At 37.0% G+C, this 19,473-nt stretch overlaps 1 protein-coding gene across 5 annotated transcripts; it reads left to right on the plus strand.

The window, feature by feature from the left end:
• Nucleotides 1-610: 610 nt before the first annotated feature.
• LOC122073006 lies at nucleotides 611-18,946 on the plus strand. Of its 5 annotated transcripts, none has more exons than XM_042637481.1 (15): nucleotides 613-814; nucleotides 1,092-1,156; nucleotides 3,035-3,163; nucleotides 4,203-4,265; nucleotides 4,363-4,464; nucleotides 7,581-7,661; nucleotides 7,744-7,862; nucleotides 7,978-8,079; nucleotides 8,716-8,832; nucleotides 9,349-9,417; nucleotides 9,553-9,619; nucleotides 15,646-15,699; nucleotides 15,780-15,869; nucleotides 18,197-18,241; nucleotides 18,625-18,946. In XM_042637481.1, the coding sequence occupies exons 2-15, from the start codon at nucleotides 1,139-1,141 to the stop codon at nucleotides 18,742-18,744; spliced, it is 1,176 nt and encodes a 391-aa protein (XP_042493415.1). In that variant the 5' UTR covers nucleotides 613-814; nucleotides 1,092-1,138; the 3' UTR covers nucleotides 18,745-18,946. The 5 variants fall into 5 exon arrangements, with proteins under 5 accessions (XP_042493416.1, XP_042493415.1, XP_042493413.1 ...); XM_042637479.1 differs by having other exon boundaries at nucleotides 614-824; nucleotides 7,578-7,661; XM_042637478.1 differs by having other exon boundaries at nucleotides 615-814; nucleotides 7,578-7,661.
• Nucleotides 18,947-19,473: the final 527 nt, after the last annotated feature.

A 19,473-nucleotide genomic window follows, 5' to 3' on the forward strand; every position in this document is an offset into this window, starting at 1 on the left:
TTAAGGTCCTCAATCAAAGAAAGAAAAAGCTTGGAAATGTTATAAAGTTGCTATCCTTTTGGGTGCATAACTTTCAGGCATGGAAGTTTAGATTTTTATCCTTTCATGAGACATAGATTAGTTGGTGTAGGGGTGTCAATGACTCGGTTCATATATGTTTCAATTTGATTTATGGTCGGACCAGATTGGTTACAAAATTGATTAATGCAATTTAGGACCAAAACCCGAATTCTAATAGGTTTATAATTTGGGTTGGTCATTGATTACAAGCGTGAAAAACCCGATTAATCAAAACCCAATAGAAAGTGATAATTTAATTCATATGTTAACCCCATAGGAAAATTTAGACTAAAAGTCCATAGAAGCGTAAGGCTAATGGATCCAATGGACGAGATCCGGTCTATTTTTTGTTTTTGTTTTTTTAATTGGGTCCAACTTGGTTGATAGGTCCCGGTCATCATTCGACCTTCTAAGTGGGCCCACACAGATATATAAACGGGCCCCACTTTAGTGTGGATAACAACCTGGCCATGGCAAAAGCGACTCTCCGTAGGCACTGCATTTAGCCATTTATCATTACGTCGAGTCCACGTTGGGACGATACTCTTAAGTCCCGTGTAGTCCGCCATATTAAAATGGAAAGAAACGATCCGACAGACAAATCATTCTCTTTCTCTCTCTAACCCCAGACAATCAAACACAACTCGGGAGGGTGGTGTTCAACTTCAAGTTCGAACTCTCGAAGTACAAATAGTAGGTTGTAACTTCTGAAGACAACTTGGAATTATCCGAAACGCGTGATTGAAGCAACGAGGTGGTATCTGGTTTCTTTACAAGATTTTCTCTCTTAATTTATTCTATCTGGGTTTTTAATTTCCTTCTTTTTATGTTTGTTTTGTTTGTCTCATTGATCGTTACTGGCCGACCATTGTTACTTTAATGTAATGTCTTGAATTTGAAACTTCAAAGTTCTTCCACTGTCAGATGATGATGATGATCTTCCCCCATTTCTCTTTCTAACCATTGGTTTACCTGTTGGCCCTTTTTTTTATATCGTCTCCTCATTTTCGTCTTCTCTGGTTTTGTTGCAGAGCAACCGTTATACTTGTCTGTTTACGTTTCTGTGTTTCGTGGGAAGATGAAAATATTGAACTGGGTAAGCCCTTTATCTCTCTTTCCCTTTCTGTGAGAGTCAGTCTCTTTGTTTATTTGTGTGGAGGTGTTTGCAATGAAGTAGTTTTGGTTCATGTCTTTCTATACTTAAATTGGTTTATTTGTGCATTCATTTCACGCATATTTTTAAAGTATACATTTGGAATGGAAAGTAAAGGAATTCAACTTGGGCTGTTCTGATTACAGCAATTTCGGATTTTATTTTGTCGAAGGGAGACCGTTTGGTATAACAGAGTTCTTCTCAATGTATATAAAAGAACGATTACTAATAATATCAGTGCATGTAAGTCTCCATGTGGTGCTAACAAGTAGCACAGTAGAAGGGTGTTCGGTGAGACAACTGGTTTCCAATTTATCTGAACGAATGTATAGGGCTGCATGTAAGCAGCACAGGGCAGGTGCCCGTCAAAGCACTGTGGGTGTAGTTGTTGCTTCCATTTATCATGTAGAAAGAAAGTCCCTAAGTGTGAGATTTAAAGGCAGTACTTTGTAGACGGAGTTACCTAATTCGATGGTTTACTTGGTTGATTCGTTTGTAAATATCAACTTACAGATAACCCGGCTCTAATGGGTAAGCTTCTAATCATATATATCTCAAAAAAAAAAAAAAAAAAAAAAAAAAAAAAAAAAAACTCTTTGGCCGACAGGTTTTAGTAAAATATTGGTTGCAATGATATCTGCTTTCATCAAGCATAGAGTAGAAAAAAAACAGTTTTTGTTAAATATAATACTAGGTAAAAAAAAAAAAGGGAACTAACTGGCAATCCTATTCATTGGATATTTAAATTTTTGTAGAATTTCACCAATTTTGACAAAATTTTGCTTTTTTATGGTTCACTAAAACTAAATTTATCGCTACATTGACTGGTTGAATTTCACAGAAATTCAGAAGTCACGTAATATTTATATTATAGGCTTTTGACTTTTCATGGGACAAAGGCATATTGCAAAATATTACTCAGGCTCCTGTTGCATTTAAAAAGTTTTTAAGGCATTTTTCAAAAAGCAGAAGAAAATTATATTGGTAAAATAAGATTAGAAAATATTTTACTGTAAACAATACCAAAATTTGGAGAAAGAACTCCAATTTAATTTTTTGGATGTTGTTTACAAAAAAAAAAATTTGGTGGTGTCTTGTTCAATTATTAATTTGACACCCATGGAGGACACCACCTCATCATATGATTGGGACCATTTAGCTGGTCAACGAAGTCAAAATATGCTCTCTTGTCATGTACGACTGTAAACAAAGATGAGTGGAAAAGAAACACATGATGACTTTTCATAACTAAATATTGATTTTCAAAAATTTCTGTTGAAACAAATGGAGCATTATTCTATTATTCAATTTTGTGTCATTTATGTCATCTTTTTTTTAGGCTATGTTTGGTTGCAAAAGATATTTAAGGGGAAGGGAATTGAAATTTACGTACTTGAAAACTAAACTTGTATAATCATTACTCCATGTGATCCATGTGATTGTATAAACTACTTCCCTTTTTTTACCATATTTAGTAATGAGTTAATGACACATTTTATATATTATAACAAAGGGTTTTGGATGCAAAGTAAAGTGAAATTTAATAACCAAGTATGGCATAATTTGAAATTAATGATATAGTCACATTGGGTAAAGATTACAAATGTTTCTTTTTTAAGTACGAAAACTTCACTTACCTTCCCTTCAATTTCCCTTTCAACCAAATGGAGCCTGATAGTTTGCATGTTTTCATTCATATATGTAGTATTGAGATAAAAACCATGAAAATAGGCTACACTTTCAACTGAAATTTAAAATGATCTGTCACTTTTATATTTTGCACATTTTCATTTATTTTCTTTTACTATGTTTCCCTCTCAGGTTTCAGTTTCACTACCAGCAGATCCCAAGAGCAGATCATGCCTCCTTTGCAGTCTCCTCCTTGGTGCAGCATTGATATGTGTAGCTTTTTTCACTGGCGGTGCATTTATAACCACAGCTTACAAAGAAGTACTCATTATTTCTACCTACCCAGAGATATCTGTGTGTTTGTATCTCATTATTTCTTCATATCTCTATGCAGTTGAGACTACTTGATTTCTCTTTTTATCTGTATGTTCATGTGTTTGGTTCTCTGGTTGCAAAGTTTCTTATCCCATTAGAGAACATGTAGTCGATGCTGGATCTTGTGTTTAAAAATCAAAGGAAATTTTTGTTCCCTTTACTTTTCTAACCCCAAAATGAGAACCTTATTTGGAGATGATGCCCATGCAAAGATCATAATGCCTATGCAAAGACCTACACCCTTGTTGATAGCCTTAGATTTCCGAAAAAGAGCTCCATCAAAGGAAAGTCTAAGATCAACATATTATGATTGCATGGAATTTTTAACTTCCGTCTAGGGTTGAATCTGAGTTGACTTGTTGCATGCTATAAATCTTCATATGATTCATGTCTGTGGAATTATTTGAATGATTTTCTAAACATTTCCTGGTTGTAACCCTGGCAAGGATTTAAGTATCATACTATATAATCCGTCAAGCCGATATTTACCAGTACGTTATCATATGGTACATGTCACATACAGTAATTGTTAGTATCATATGGTATCAGTTGATAATTACTGATACGGCTCAATACAAATTTGACTGATTTCATCAGAAGTTGCAATTATTTAACAGTTTTGGCACCTTTCTGAGTTTGTTTTGCTTATATTGATCTTATAAATGTGAGTTTCCTATGATCTACTCCAAACAATATGCATTAAGTGGGCTGAGATTTGGTATGTTTAGGTTAGGTTGAACCCAGCTTGAATCATGACCTGATCCATAACTGGAAATTGGCCTATAGGTTTTATAGCATTGGTTGGCAATCAAGGTTTTTCAGAATATTACTTATTTTCTTCTGGACTTCATTAAACTTGTATGAATTTAGATCTTGTGTATGTGGTAGTGTTCGTACAATCATATACTTTTTTTTTTTTTAAACGCTCTGTAATTCAATGGAATGCATATACCATGTAGTGATTAACTGTTAGGCCACTTTGCAGAGTTTTGCAAGATGGGTAATGGTTGATAACATGCAGAAGAATACAAAGTCAAATGCATGCAAGGTTCATCCTTCTTAGAGATGTTGTTTATTCTTCCTGTTCTGGTCTATGAACTTACATGGAATATTTTGTTAATACCTATGTTTCTCATCTGTTTTAGTATCAATGCAAGCCCTTTGGAAGTGAAGTATTACCTATGGGTATTATTTCTAAGCTGTCTAACTTGGAAATTCAGCCATTATGGGGCTCATCAATGAAAAAGGTATCCATAAAGCATATGATTTTCATTTTCTTGACATAGAAATTTTCAATATCCTTGCTCATCACTTATTGTCAAGTCCGGGTAAATTTTACAATTGCTGAAGTACCGTATTTCCTCCCATCTCCTTTAATCAGCTTGAGTACTGTTCTTCACAAGATGTGAGATGGGTGCATAGGGATTTCCCTTTTGGTGGGTTGGGATGTGCCTGAAATGCTTGACATTAAATTTCCTAAGGTGTCTTGGATGTAATGTCCTCAAATTTAAAAAACTTCCTAAACATACACTGGAAAAATTTGTAAGGGTTTAAAAATTAAAGTAATGAACCAATATATGAAAATCAATCAAGTGGAGTTTTTAATAGTTGGTATTCCTGAACCCTGAGTTCAAGATCCTCAGCATGCCCTAAATTTTTTTTACTTGAAGAAATGGGTAAAACCTTAGGGATAGGGCAAAAGCCCAACTGCAACAACTCCTAAATACTTCGTAAAATAAAATCCCATAGAAATGCAGGATCAAAAGGAGAAACTCTTTTTCCTCTTTCAATCTCTGCTGTAAAACCTGTAACTAGGAATGAGACGCTTCTGAAGAACAGTGTCCACCACATGATTTCATTACCTGTAAAAAGGAGGAGAACATTCATTTGGCACTAAACATACTACATGGACCAGGAGTAGAGAGTCCCAAGTAATTCATCCTCCCCCCCCCCCCCTCCCCCCTTCTCGGAAATTCCTTGGAACTTCAGGACCTTTCACTGCCCTCAAGAATGCTTTTGATGACATGATCAGAAGAACATGACCAAGAACATTGAGGAAGAGGGTGGATTAGACCTAACCCTAGAACCAATGTACAAAATAGGATTCCCACCCAACAAAATGTGGGTATATAGAACCTGAACCATTCTTGGAGCTCAGGAGAGAGGAGAAAGTTTCCTAGAGATCATACACTTTTCATAGGATGAGGCTTGCTGCAAGGCTGTTTGCCAGGGTTACACTCACCGGTGGCCATGATGAACCTGATATCTCAATAACTATCTGTGTGATTATAACACATATATACCAACAAATTCACGATGGACCATGAGAATCATAAAGAATATTAACAGGAAGTAGTAAAGCTCATTCATACAATACAAAAATAACAACAACAACAATTCAGTCTTATTCCAACTAAATAGGGTCGACTACATGGATCCACAACTCTATTCGAGGTTATACTTGATACAAGGCCTAAGCTATTCATGTCTTTCCACACCACTTCTTCTAGGGTCATTTTTGGTATGCCCTAGCTCTTTTAGTTCGTTTAATCCGAATCAAATCACTCCTCCATATTGAAGCATCCAAAGGCCTCCGTTGAAATGGTTATGCCCTCTCAAACGATGTTCTTGTAGCTTATCATCTATTGGAGCTACTCCCCAATCAATTCTAATATGATCATTCCTTACTTTATCCTTCCTAGTTTTGCCACACATCCATCTCAACATCCTCATCTCCACTACATTGTGTTTATCCACATGATGTTTCTTAATTCCCTAGCATTCCGCACCATACATCATAACTGGTCATATGATTATCCTATAAAATATTCCTTTAAGTTTTAAAGGAATACATTGATCACACAACATTGCTGATGCACCTTTGCACTTCGTCCATCCTATTTTAATTCTCTATGAAACACCATCCTCTATATCACCTTCTTTATTTATGATTGATCCCAGATACCTAAAATAGTCACTTTGCAAAATCTCCCTCTCATCTATTTCACCACCACATTATCCATCCTGGCGTAACTAAAATTACATGACATATACTCTGTCATTGTTCTAGTTGTCTTGAAACAATTCCAAGTTTGATCTTTATAACTCCAACTTGGCATTAATCCCTGTTTTTGTCTCATCCACTAAAACAATATCATCAATAAAAGCATACATCAAGGAATCTACTCTTGAATGTCTTTGGTTAAATCATCCATGATAAGCACAAAAAAATAAAGGCTTAAAGTTGATCCTTGATGTAACCCAATAAAAATTGAGAATTAACTACCTTAACACCCCACAATTCTTGCACTAGTCATCACACCTTCGTACATATCTTTAATTATGTCCACATATTTACTTGAAACACTTCTCTTCTCTAATACTTGCCAGATTAGTTACCTAGGGGCTCTATCATAAGATTTTTTTTAAGTCAATAAAAACCATATGGAGGTCCTTCTTGCAATTTCTAAATATTTCCATGAGTCTCTTAAGTAAATAGCTTTTGTCATGGATCTTCCTGGCATAAAACCAAATTGGTTCTCTGTATAGTAGTTTCTTGTCTTAGGTGGGTTTCAATAACCCTCTCCCATAATTTTATATTATGATTCATTAGTTTTATGCCTCTATAGTTATTGCAGCTCCGTATCATCTTTACCACATGGAGAATTTTCATGCACCAAATTCTCTTTGCCATCGAAGTGTTTTTATTTTGAATTCCAGGATTTTTTTTTTTGGGAGGGGGGATTGTTACAAGAATGCTGCTAATGTGAGATAATCAGATAATAGTGCCCCAGCTTCCCTTTCAAAGCAAAAATCAACATTTCCAGAATGGATCTTGCTAATGTAAATGGAGATTGGTAAACTTTTGGAGTTCACAGGTCACGAGGTGGCAATTGGAAAGATATTGGATGAGTCCACATTATAAGGTCTCCATCCATCTTACTGGTCAGATTTCAGCTTGAAATGGGCATGCAGATGGGTAAAAAATGTGTCCAAATTTGTAGAGAATTACAAAAGTGCCACTGACCTCTAATATTACATAATGGAGATTCGTTGTCATTTTGAAAATTTTTGCAAATTTGAATCATGTTTGGACCCCTTGGGCAGACTCATATTTCTCTGAAAGCTGGCTGCTGAGATGGGTGATGGATCTTCTGTAACATGGACCCACTTATGTCTACCATTACCTGCCATGTGGCAATTCATGAACTTTAAAAACTTTATCAACCTTCATACATTTAGATTATCCCTTCGTAAACTTTTTATAATTGGCCACTGAGATATGTATGCTGTCTTGCTTTATGCTATGGTTTTTGCCCATATCTAATGATGTTTATTTGTTGACAAACTTTTAAATCAGAAGAGTGCAAAACGGTCAATGAACTTGTTGGCCATAGCAGTTGGAATAAATCAAAAAGATAATGTAAATCAAATGGTTAAGAAGGTGACACTCAAACCTCTGTGCTCATTTGTTTATAATACTTCTCTGCTCATCTATTCATTAATTTTCCTTTCTCATGTTGCAGTTTCTCTCAAGTAATTTTGTTTTGATGCTGTTTCATTATGATGGTGTGGTGGATGAATGGCGAGAATTTGAATGGGGTGATCAAGCTATACATGTTTCTGCAATTAATCAAACTAAATGGTACTGTATGATCCATTGAAAGCCGTTTATTTAATATTGAAACTACAGTTTTTTAGATATATATGTTTGCAGCTTGGTAATCTCTGGGTTATAGTTGCATTTTATGATTTTGCAGGTGGTTTGCGAAGCGGTTCTTGCATCCAGATATAGTTGCTGAATACGATTATATTTTTGTCTGGGATGAGGACCTTGGACTAGAAAATTTTCACCCTGGACGGTCTGTATGATCTGTAATATATCTTAAGGATCAATTTTGTAATTCCATAGAAATTACTGCCTTGGTGCCATTTAAGCTTATCTTCATAACAAATCTTCCCAAAGAAACTAGGAGAAGCCTACTTAGCCCTTCTGGAAACATTATTTTGGCACGTGAAAATAAGAATCATTGAATACAATCTGTTTCTTTGACTGGGAATTGCCACAAAATCTCTGTTCTTTCCCTGAAATAACTTCCAACACGGATCAGACCCAGCTGTTGGTGGAAGTTCCTTATAAACTAGGTTTATCTGATCCTGGTTTTTCTTTGCTTTGAAAATGACAGGTTTATCTCAATTGATCTAATATGGTTGGAAAATATATTATTTTAATGTATTTCAGTTTAGATTTAGGTCTGCGGGATGTACATGAGCTGTCCCATGAAGTAATCCAGGTCTGAAATACTTTCATCAGGGAAGGCTTCAGGCCTAAGCCTCTTCAATAGTCAACAAAGGCTAGGCTCAAGACTGACTCATGAACTCTTTCTCTCTCAATTTCAGCCTTATCCTTAGAAGGCATGCCTATTTTAGTTTAATAAAGCTCATGAGATGGTCATTTCTTTCACCTGATACTGTGTGACATATTGAATCTCTGGCAGCTATCTATCAATCATCAAACATGAAGGACTGGAAATTTCACAGCCAGCACTAGATCCCACCAAGTCAGAGGTGCATCATCAAATTACTGTGCGTGGGAGGAGATCGAAAGTGCACAGGTTATCATACTTTCTTTCCAAGGCAAATGAAATTGATTAGTAAAGCTATGATCTAGTCTTTTTAAGTAGAAACTACAACGTATGGAGTGAATGCTGCAGATAAAGTCCTTACTCTGTGGGTTCAAAGCAGGGCACATTGTGAGCCAAAAATCAATCTGACTAGATGGTTGTTACCATCTGATCTAAGCATTCCTTCAGATAATCAACAGCATCTTGCGAAATCCCATGAAAAGAAACTGTGGAATTTTATTGACTAAAATTATATTGTGAGGTTGGTTCTTGGATTGAGAGATTTCCTTGGTGATGCATATTTGTTGGCATGCCCTCCTGCATGTATTCCATAACTGTTGATGCTCTGTCTGGAAAATTTAGCACAATATATGATGAGCAAACTATAAATTACACTTTGTAATAATCTATAATTTGGATTTAGTTGGAGAAATGCTTGTATAAGGTGGTTTCTATTTTTAGTTATAGACTATTATTGATTTTGATCATCCGGTCTTGCATCAACAGAAGGATTTACAAGTCAAAAGGTAGAGGGAAGAGGTGTGGCGATAACAGTACAGCTCCTCCATGCACAGGGTGTAGATCACGAGCCACATGCCCTTGATTTTTTGTTTCTATCAATTATTTTCTTCTTTTGGGTTCTTTCATTTTTCTGACCCCCGAAAACCTTGTTATTATATCCATATAAAAAAAACATAAGCTATGATGCAGGTGGGTAGAAATGATGGCACCTGTCTTCTCAAGAGCAGCTTGGCGTTGCGCATGGTATATGATCCAGGTATTCGATAATAATGTTATGGAATGGATTGGTTATATAATAATAGACCGGACTAGGATAAGAGGAAGTAGGAAGCTTCGAACTTCATCCCTGTAAAATCTAGAGAGTTTGATTTAATTTTGTACTTTTTTTTGTTTTATTTGTTAGACAATTGTAGCATAATGAAATTTTACTAGAGGTAGCGATTTCTTTGCATTTGTCTCTACATATAATAAATTCTCATCTTGTGTTCCTAATGCAGGACTGGTTTGGTTTCAGTTGGTTCGAATCACTTGTGAACCAGTTTTCTAGTTCAACCCTGGTTCAATAGGGTATAAATTGGTCACTTAAATTGTCTAGTGATGAGGACATCGATCAGGGATTTAGAACATATCAGAGGAGACGTAGACATACACATCCACACATCATTTCATTGTGGCTAGATGTCCCTTAATAATTTGTGTGGATGCATATTTTTGTTTACTTTGTGTAGTTTGTTTTGTTTTGTCATATTTTATTTTATTTGGTGTCAAACTGTTATGTACTGATGTTGTAATGCTAAGTGTAGTAGTTATTAAGGAGTTGTTGCTGGAGGGGTAGCTATTAGAGAGTAGTTATTGCTCGAAGAGTAATCATTAGGGAGCTATTTCTCTTTTTTTTATTTTTTATTTGGGTTTTACAATACTGTATACTGTTGTTTTATGGTTGTCCTTGTTGGCAACCCGGCCACGTGGCGGTGATGACGTGGCCAGTTTGGGTGACGTGGATGAAAATGATGACATGGCAGTGTCTAGTGTCACCGATGAGATAACAGAGCTGCTTGGTATGCATGGAGTGGTTTAATACATCATTAATAGGTGGTGCGGGTTTCTGGGTCAAAACTAGAAAAATTGGCCTATTTGTGCTCGGGGGCATTTTCGGTATTAAAAATGACATTTTTGGAAGATTGGTTCTTCATGAAAAAGATAGATTGTAATTTACCTAGTCCAGTGCATTTGATTTCGTCTCATTCTAATACCGTATGAAGAAGTTACGGCATTTGTGGCAGTCGAGGGCAGTTACGGTATTGAAGATGACTTTTTTAAAGGAAGTGTTCTCCATGTAACAATACAACAAAAATCCAATCTTTCCAACGGCTCTGATTTCATCAGTTCCGATTCCGTATGAGAAAGTTGCGTCATTGGAAAGGTATAGGGGCATTTTGGTCTTTTTTACATGGTTGAGTCAGATGATTAAGTCTTCTGAAAAGTTGTAGAGCGTCCAGTTACGGTTCCAACGCACTTCGTTTCATCTCGATCGGATATCGTATGAAAAAGTTAATAAGTGTTTCCATGAAGCCGGTTCGAAAATCCGAACTAGAAAATCTATAGGTGCTCTCGGTGTTGGGTGGATTTTCTGAATTTTAATTTTGAAATTCCAGGGGCTTTTGTGTAATTTCAAGTTTTAAAGGTCTGAGTTGATAAGGGTTTTTTGGCATTAAAGTTTATAAAAGCAGGGGCTTATGTGTACATGAGAGAATCAGAGGGATCCTTAATACACGGCTCAGATTGAGCCACGTTGGTCAGATTCCGATCTGACGGTTCGTACAAGAGCTTGCGTTGAAGATGCTTATCCGAGGCTTCTCATTGGTGGAGTGTTTTAGATATGATGGTCTAGCACTACATCATATTGCATTGACTAGTGTATGTCGCATGTGCATCATCACCGAAGCTTAGATTCCAATCCCTTAGATCTGGATCAAGTAGATCTTATAGATCCAGATCTAATGGTCTATAAATGATTCTCCTTTATGGGTTAAGCCGACATAGATCCGGAATATACGCTGATGTAGCCAATCTGTGGTCGACAACACTTCTGACGATGGCAGCGCCTACGTCATGATGACGTCATCGAGATTCAAATCTAATGGTTTGGATCTATTGTCCGTTGGTTTAATCGGAAGGCTTAGATTATAAGATCTTTTATATGAGATCTACAGTCAGATTTCGCCCCTGTTGCGCGCGCCGCCAATGTAGCCTATGCCACCCCTACGAAGATTCTATTTCAGGCTATCTCATTGCTTCAAATTCAAATGGTCATATCTCCCTCATTTTAACTCGGATTTGGGTGATTCAAGTTGGAGATTCTTCATCTCTCCGAGCTCTACACACCAGAGGAAAGAAATCAGGCAGAGGGGTTGCTGAGGTGGTCGGAAAAATGACTTGAAGCTCATGGAAGGCTAAGGGTTTGAATAAAAGACTTCCATCCTCTTGCACTTCATCCATAGCCCCCATTAGAGGCTTAGGAAGCTGCTGGAAACCAAGGTAGTAAGCTCTATTGGTTGTTGTCAAGAGAAAGAAAAAGAAAATGGAAGAGAAGAGAAGAAGAGGGAAATAGAGAATAAGTTTTTTCCTCTCTTTGTGTGTGTCTTGAATGCCTCTCAAGAGAGATTTTCTCAAATCCAATTAATGGAGTTTGATGGTTCTTGTTGAGAATACTATTTCCCCATTAAAGCTTAAGGAAGACTAGAAGAGGAGAAGTAGAGAGAGAGAGAGAGAGAGGAGTGTGTGTGTGAATGTGAATGTGAATGCCATTGTTGCTCCATGAAAGTAAAGACAAGGAGAAAATAAAGAAGAAGAAGAAGAACCTAGAATTTGGTTCTTGCGAGTTGCTTCAAGAAACCCAAGTGCCAACCGGGGTTGAAGCATTGGCAGCACCGAGACAACGTGATTATGGTCCTCATCAAGTAGAGATCGATATTATTGCATCTCTGACGGTTACTCCTTGCCAAGGTAACCTCACTTTTGCCAAATTTCCATTATTATAAATCATTGTAGGCAAGATGTTTGATAAAATGCCTAAGTGATAGTTGTAGTCTATTTGGGGGGAAATTTGCATGTACGAGTGCTTCACTATAGGGCATTGTTATAAGCCCAACTTTATTTTTTTTGGTGTTTAGTGGGTGCTGGACACAAGGGTTGTGTGTTCCTTGGTAGTTACAATTACCTAAACCTATTTGCCGTGGGTGCGGCCTCTCATATCATTATGAGAAAACTAGGGTGAAGACCTAGCCATTGTATGTCATTGGTGGAAACTGGGAATCTGTTCCCTTGGCTGTGGGTGCAGTCATAATTGGTATTGAGTAAATATTGAGCCCGACAGTGAGCATTACTCCGTGCATGTAGGCAATTGGCCGAAGCACGTATTTCTTGTGTTGTGGATGTGTATGCTCGTATTTGTATTGTGGATTGGAGTGCTTGGCTACAGAATGGGTGTGTACATCTGGTAGACCTGACCACTTGGTGGTGCAGTGTGGATGTGCATACGACTGTGTATGTATGTGACAGTGATTACCGTATGAGGTTTATGAGACAGCTCTGGGCAGCAATACATGTTATGTGAGTAAATTCCGTGCAACAATAAGAATGGTCAGTAGTATAGATAGCAGCTCTGGGCAGCATCAGTAGACTGTGCTATTGAAGTGCAAATAGTGATTGCTACATCAGGGGTACAGCTGAAAAATGAAAAAATATTTGGCACACTGATTCACCCCCCCCCCTCTCAGTGTCAATCGGGACCCAACATATACTAGGATTGAAGGCAAGGAAAATAGGTTGGAACTTGTGGGATTTTCTCCTAGTCTCTGCAACATAAGTGATTCCCTGCAGACCTTGGAGTGGAGACCTAGTTGGTGTGAAGCCAACCCCCTTTCTCATCCCTAATTCTTCTCCCCTATTCCTTTTCTCTTTGGGCTAGAATAGCACTAGTTTGTGGTTTCATGCGGATTCCCAAACCTATTTTACCATCTTTTGACTTAGAACTTCAGGAAATCTTTCCCCACTAGCCTAAACTTGATTCACACCAATTTTCAAGCCAGTCCCAGTTTTTTCCCACTTTTGTCTTAAATTGCAACCCCAAACAATATAAGGATTCGTCAATCAACAGCGAGGAGGTACTGAGGGCATATTTTTTGGTGTTTGGTAGAAACTTAGCAGTTGATCACAAACACTCCAACTCACGGGACAGCGAAGGAAGGTACTGACCTATCATGTATCCTTTATTACATTTCCATGAATCCTTGGAATGAATTTTCTGCACGTGTATTTGGAAATTTTTATCATTTATTGATGCTGTTAGAATTGATTTTCTGCATGTATATTGTGAATTTTGTATTAGTGGACCTTCCCAAACCCAAATTTCTCTCAACCCTTGGATTTGTATTGTATATCCCAAGCCTGTCCTGCACCATCTAGGTTCAGTGAAGAATCTTCTCTGATCTGTCCAGTCAGCAGTTTAGGTTGTGGAGTAGTATTTAGGAGTTTATTTTCAGCTTATTTATTGTACTTTCATTGTAAGTTGTGGTATGGATTAGGGATTTTATAAATCCATCCATATTTTATTTTTGTTGTCTTAATTTAGTTCATGGTCAGATTTGGACACCCACATGGGCAGGTTGATTGGGTGTAATTCCTTTTCATTTTAGGACTTTTATTCCTCTTGTTATTTAGTATTTGAGTCAATCAAGGACACTCATTTTTTAGATCTGCACAAGAGAGGAGGTCACCTTGTCTGAATAGGTTATTAATCTTTTAAGGTCCTGGGTTTCATACTATTTACAAGATTGCCATTATAACCTTAACTTGAGTTATTTATCATTCTTGTGGGCTCATAGCGACTCAAATTAGGGTTTTGGAACCCAGGGTTGCATAAATTGGTATCAAAGCCAAACCTGACCATGGATATGTTTTCAAGACCAGAGTTCGCCTGCCCAATGGAATGATTTCTTCTCTGTTCATGGATGACAAACGAAGTGAGAATTTCGTTTTGTAGTCTGTGGTGGAGATGTTGTCCAAAACAGATGAGATTATTATTGAATCCAATGGTGATGTTTTCGTCGAGTTTTCAAGTTTCTTCATACTTTTATGGTGCTTAATGTGATGTATTTCCATTTTTCAAACAATTCATCATAGTCGATCATGGATGGAAGAATGGAAGACTTCCATTGGTTGTGAAGGAAACTCATGTACACTAAATCTCTCTCATCTTTAACAAACTATTGTCTTGAAAGGATTACAACAAGATAACTCTTTGAAGCTGATTGAAGTGACGCCCACAGTGCAGCTACAGGAGGAGTTGAAGGAGGAAGAATTGCAGAAATTCCTAAGCCTAGGGAGGTAGAAAAGCCAGAAATTATAGAGAATATTTCTGGTTCTATTGAAACTTCACTGCTTACAGTTAAAGGTCTGTCCTTTAAGCCAAAAGTGAGCTTGTGGATCAGGTAGTGACAAACGCTACTGAAGTGAAAGCTATTCCACATCATGAGTTCATTCTTCCCCACAAGTTTCAATACAGTATGCATATGCAACATTGAAGCTTCATATTTTGTCTTAATTCAGTTTCGTGGTGAAATTAGGTCACCCACATTGGTGGGTCGATTGGTTGTAGTTTCCTTTCATTTTAGGACTTCTATTCCTTTTGTTATTTAGTATTTGAGTTAATAAAGGAGTCTCCTTTTGTTAGCTTGCACTAGAGAGGAAATCACCTTATCTGAATAGGTTGTTACTTGGTGTTTAAGAGAACATAGAAACCTCCCAAAGCAGCTGGTTGATGGGAGGAATTAAGGGTCAGTTTTTGAGTCAGTAAAGGACTGCCAAGTTGTGCCAACTCAACCCACAATGGCAGTTTTAGAGTTCAGTTTTTATTTCTATTTTCAGCATTATAAAATGATTGTATTTGATTATGGAAATGAATTAGGGTTTAATTTAATTTTGTGGGGGTTGGTGCCTCTCTTTTCTCTCTCTCTCTCCTATGATCTTTCTTATACTTCTCTTCTTTCTCCCCATTGTCCTTCCTTTCTCTTCCAACCGGTAGCCTATTTGCTCCCTTTCTTTGCTGCTACTGTAGGCTCTGAAATATGGCTATTTTGTTGCTGGTTTTCTCTGTAACAACAGATCCATCTCTAATCAATCTGCATCACTACCTATCTTTAATTTTGCTTCCAAAATTATATGATACCTTGTGTTCTTTTATTTGACTCTTTGGTGATTTTTTCTTTAAATTCTATTCAGAATGACTTGATACATGCATGGGGCCTCGATATGCAGCTTGGTTATTGTGCTCAGGCAACTTCTCAATCCCTGGAAATTCTTTGTTTTAACATCCGTTTGCCTCGTTAGATGATATCTGACACAATGTTTGGCAGGGTGATAGAACCAAAAATGTTGGGGTGGTTGACTCAGAATTCATCGTTCACTTGGGACTACCTACACTTGGGGTAACATATGAAGACAAGGTAACATTTGATGATATCTTACACAAATTTACACTTGGTGTAATGTATGAAGAGAGGGTAACATTTTTCATGCATTATCTTGCCTCATAAGATGATATCTCAGACAGATTTAAATGGATATGCTGACAGTTAGGAATTTATTTGCAATTTTTTGGAACTTTGATTGGAAAGATCAGCCCTGAACTGCTTCTTGCAGTGCCCCAAGGTGACTAATGTAGTTTGATTTGAGTTCTTAAATTTCTGAGTCTGTTTAACTTTTTGTCTGTTTGGAAGTGGAAATAATGGTGTGTAGAATTTTTAGGAAAGAGAGCATCATTCTGCTCTAATTTAGCTTTTTCCTCGACCTATTATCTGTATGGCGGAAAGCTCTTTCAATCCCTATGTCGAAAACATCCATGACCAGGTTTACCAAAACATGGGTAAACAGACCACCTCTTTTATTGGATGGAATCACTCGTCTTGGAAAGCTTTGGAAACTTTATTTCGCTTCAAATGGTTCTAGTATCCACCCTTACTCACCCCCCTCCGAGAAAAAACACATTTCTCATCTTCCCAACATGAGCTGCCGGAACAGTTCCAGGTGTAAATTCATCCACTTATAGCCTGCTTCCCTCTTACCTGAATGCTTCTGAGCTTCTATCTTGGCTGTCAGGTCAATATCAAAGTCCGAAAAACATGCGCTTGAGGTATCTTGTCGAACAAGGGATAGAGCACCAACTTTACAACGTTCACTCTCTAGTTTATAGTCGGGATTAGAATAGTGTCATGCCAGCCCCGAAGACCTGCTTGTAAGGTTAGATCACGGTAACTTTTCATGAAAAAAGAAAAGAAAAAAAGAGGTACTACATATCAACTACAAAGTACATATAAGTTGATGGTTCCAATCTGAGCATGTGCTTATGCCAAAAACAGCATGTTAGGATGATTTAACTATTCATTTCCTAATGGTTTGTATGGATGGTGAAAAAAAAAAAAAGCAATTGAAATGGCACCAGATGAAAGGTTGAGGATCAGACATTTTAGATGTCATCTAACCATGCATATCTTTGTCATGGCAATTTCTTAGTTAGAACAATTTACTATGGGGTCCCGCTTGTTTTTCCATCTGTTTTGTGTCACACCTTGGCCTCAGGGACTGGCCTTACAAAGTCCTTGGAGCTGAATTAAAAATCCAGGCCGTACTTTTAACACCAATACACCATCCATGTAATGCCTCATCAGAAAACACCTTGATTAAAGTAGAGTGGTGAACCTATTTGGTAGTTTTGAGATAGTTATCAGCAAAAGATATTAAATAAAATAGCCATGGAAGCAGAAAGATGAAATGATAATGGGGATTTGTTTGGAAATTATGGAAGATATAGGATAACAGTCTTTGAAGTTTTAAAACAATAACAACAACATATCCTTATCCCAAGTAAATAGGGTTGGCCACATGGATTCTTGCTCTCCAATCAGCAGCTCTATTCGAAGCCATACAAGATCCGAGGCCTAAGCTAAATGCTCATCTTTCCAAACTTTGATGTTGCAATAAATGGTTTTATTTGTCTTAAAAGAAAAGTATAGCGGTAAAATTGTATTATTTGTTTCAGGCAAAAATATATGTTGTCTAAATGAAGTGGGTCTTATAGGAAATAGCTCCTCGATTATATATATTCTTGCAAAGGCATCACTTATTTTAATCTTAGGATCTTAAATCTTTACTTAACGTCATACATTGTTGTTATTTTTTGGTTTTTTCCCTCATTTTGTACTAACTTGACTTTTTAAGTTCTTTTTTTCTTTCTGAAGTCCTAGCGATGTTTCACACATAGTTGTTATTTACTGGTTTTTTTCTTTCTGAAGTCCTAGCCATGTTTCATTTAGGCTTTCATTTTGATTTTCTTTTTTATTGAGATTGAACTTTAGCAGCCTGATTAGACTTGTAAGAAGCATTGAGGTAGAACTTCGAGAATGTTACAAATTAATAGACGGTCTTTTGACCAGTGAACTTTTACTTGACATTTCTTCATTGAACTTCATGTCTTGTTATATCCATTGGGATTGAAATTTTAAAGCTGGGCTCGAGTAAGAAGAGCAGAAAGGTCAGAAAGGCAGACATGTAGGAGAGTGACAAATTAGCTAGTCAGATTAATTAGTATCTTTTGACTTATAAATTTGCTGCTTCTCAAACTTGGTTCAGTTACATATTGCTATAATGGGAACCCTGGGTTTGCCCTTCAGGATAGGCAGGTTTTGAATTAGGATGCTAGTATTGTTTCTGAAATTGCCATTTGGCTCCATGTTTTATGTTAATTTACTGAGATTTACTATTTTTGGACATGCAGGCACCATCGGAGGAGTCCCACGTAATGAAGAATAATAGATCTGCAGTAAGTAACAGATCTCTTATATCAGAAAAATATTACCTTGGTGAAGTATTATGTAGGCTGATGATGTGGAACTCTGCACTTCACCTACTGTTTTTCATTTTCATTTTCTTTTATTGAGTAGTAATAATCTGAAAGTTTGCATATTGCATAACTGTTATGCATATGTCAGACAACTGTTAAATTGTGAAAGCTGCTGTTGTTATGTTCAGTTTTTTGACATCCAAGCAGGTTTGCAAGGTTGAGTGGGTGCTGATGCCTACTCATAACCAGCTGATCATGAATTCATGATCAGACATTTTTCATCCATGATATTTTAGGGCTTCATCATATCTGTTCTGCATGCTACTCTATCGTTACGAGGCCTTACTAATAACTTTATGCAGGTGAGGTGGCGATCTAACATTGAATTGCAGACCTTCAAGAGTAGATGGAGAAAAGCGGTTGAGGACGACAAATGTTGGATTGATCCATACCAACAACTGACTAATCGTAGAAGATTTTAGTGTATATTTATAAGCTCTTTTCAACTTTCACTCATCTTCTGTTTTACTGAGAACCTAGGATTTGGACTATTGTTTTTACGGGTTATCAATATGTATGCTTTTCTCTGAGTCTCTTGATATTTTCATCCTGTTGTATATATGATAGTTGTATTTTTTGTCATCAATGCCTTGCAATACTCATGCATATCCTTGTAATGAGTAATGAGCAGTGAACTAATAATGTAAATAACTCTGTTAAGTAAACTTAGGCTGTGTTTGGTATGCATTATTGGAATAGATTCTGGGTTTAGAACGTATTCTAAATCCTGTTTCTTCTCTATTTTATCACTTTAGAATGTGTTGTAAACACAAAATCTATCCCATTGATACATACCAAACACAACATAGGTCTGTTCGTAAACATGGTAAACCTTTTCTTATGGGGACAATTAACCGTTTTTTGGGAGGAGGTTGGGCACACTGCTAGCTGTCCTGGAGCTAGTGGCTCAACCAATTAGAGAAAAATATGGGGAGGGGCATGGAGGTCATTTCTAAAGTGGAAGAAGAGAGAGACACAGGTTGGGCATGCTGTTGCCTTTTCCCATTTTTTTTTTTTTTTTGGTACTCTAGGATTCATGTAAGCAACTCCATGTAGCTTTGATTCTTTGGACTTGTTGAGTTGTGCCGCTTCCCTTCGTACTCTCATCTCTCGTCCTTACATCTTTGTTGTTTGGATTTTTTTTTTCTATT

This window comes from Macadamia integrifolia, chromosome 3 (genome assembly GCF_013358625.1).
Source record: "Macadamia integrifolia cultivar HAES 741 chromosome 3, SCU_Mint_v3, whole genome shotgun sequence".
NCBI classification, from domain to species: domain Eukaryota; kingdom Viridiplantae; phylum Streptophyta; class Magnoliopsida; order Proteales; family Proteaceae; genus Macadamia; species Macadamia integrifolia.

What these genes read in the sequence shown, in the direction of transcription:
- LOC122073006 (XM_042637479.1), top strand. An exon ending in CAAAGTCAAATGCATGCAAG is followed by an intron (nt 4,266 to 4,362) that starts GTTCATCCTTCT and finishes CATCTGTTTTAG; the next exon opens with TATCAATGCAAGCCCTTTGG. An exon ending in AGGAGATCGAAAGTGCACAG is followed by an intron (nt 8,833 to 9,348) that starts GTTATCATACTT and finishes TTGCATCAACAG; the next exon opens with AAGGATTTACAAGTCAAAAG.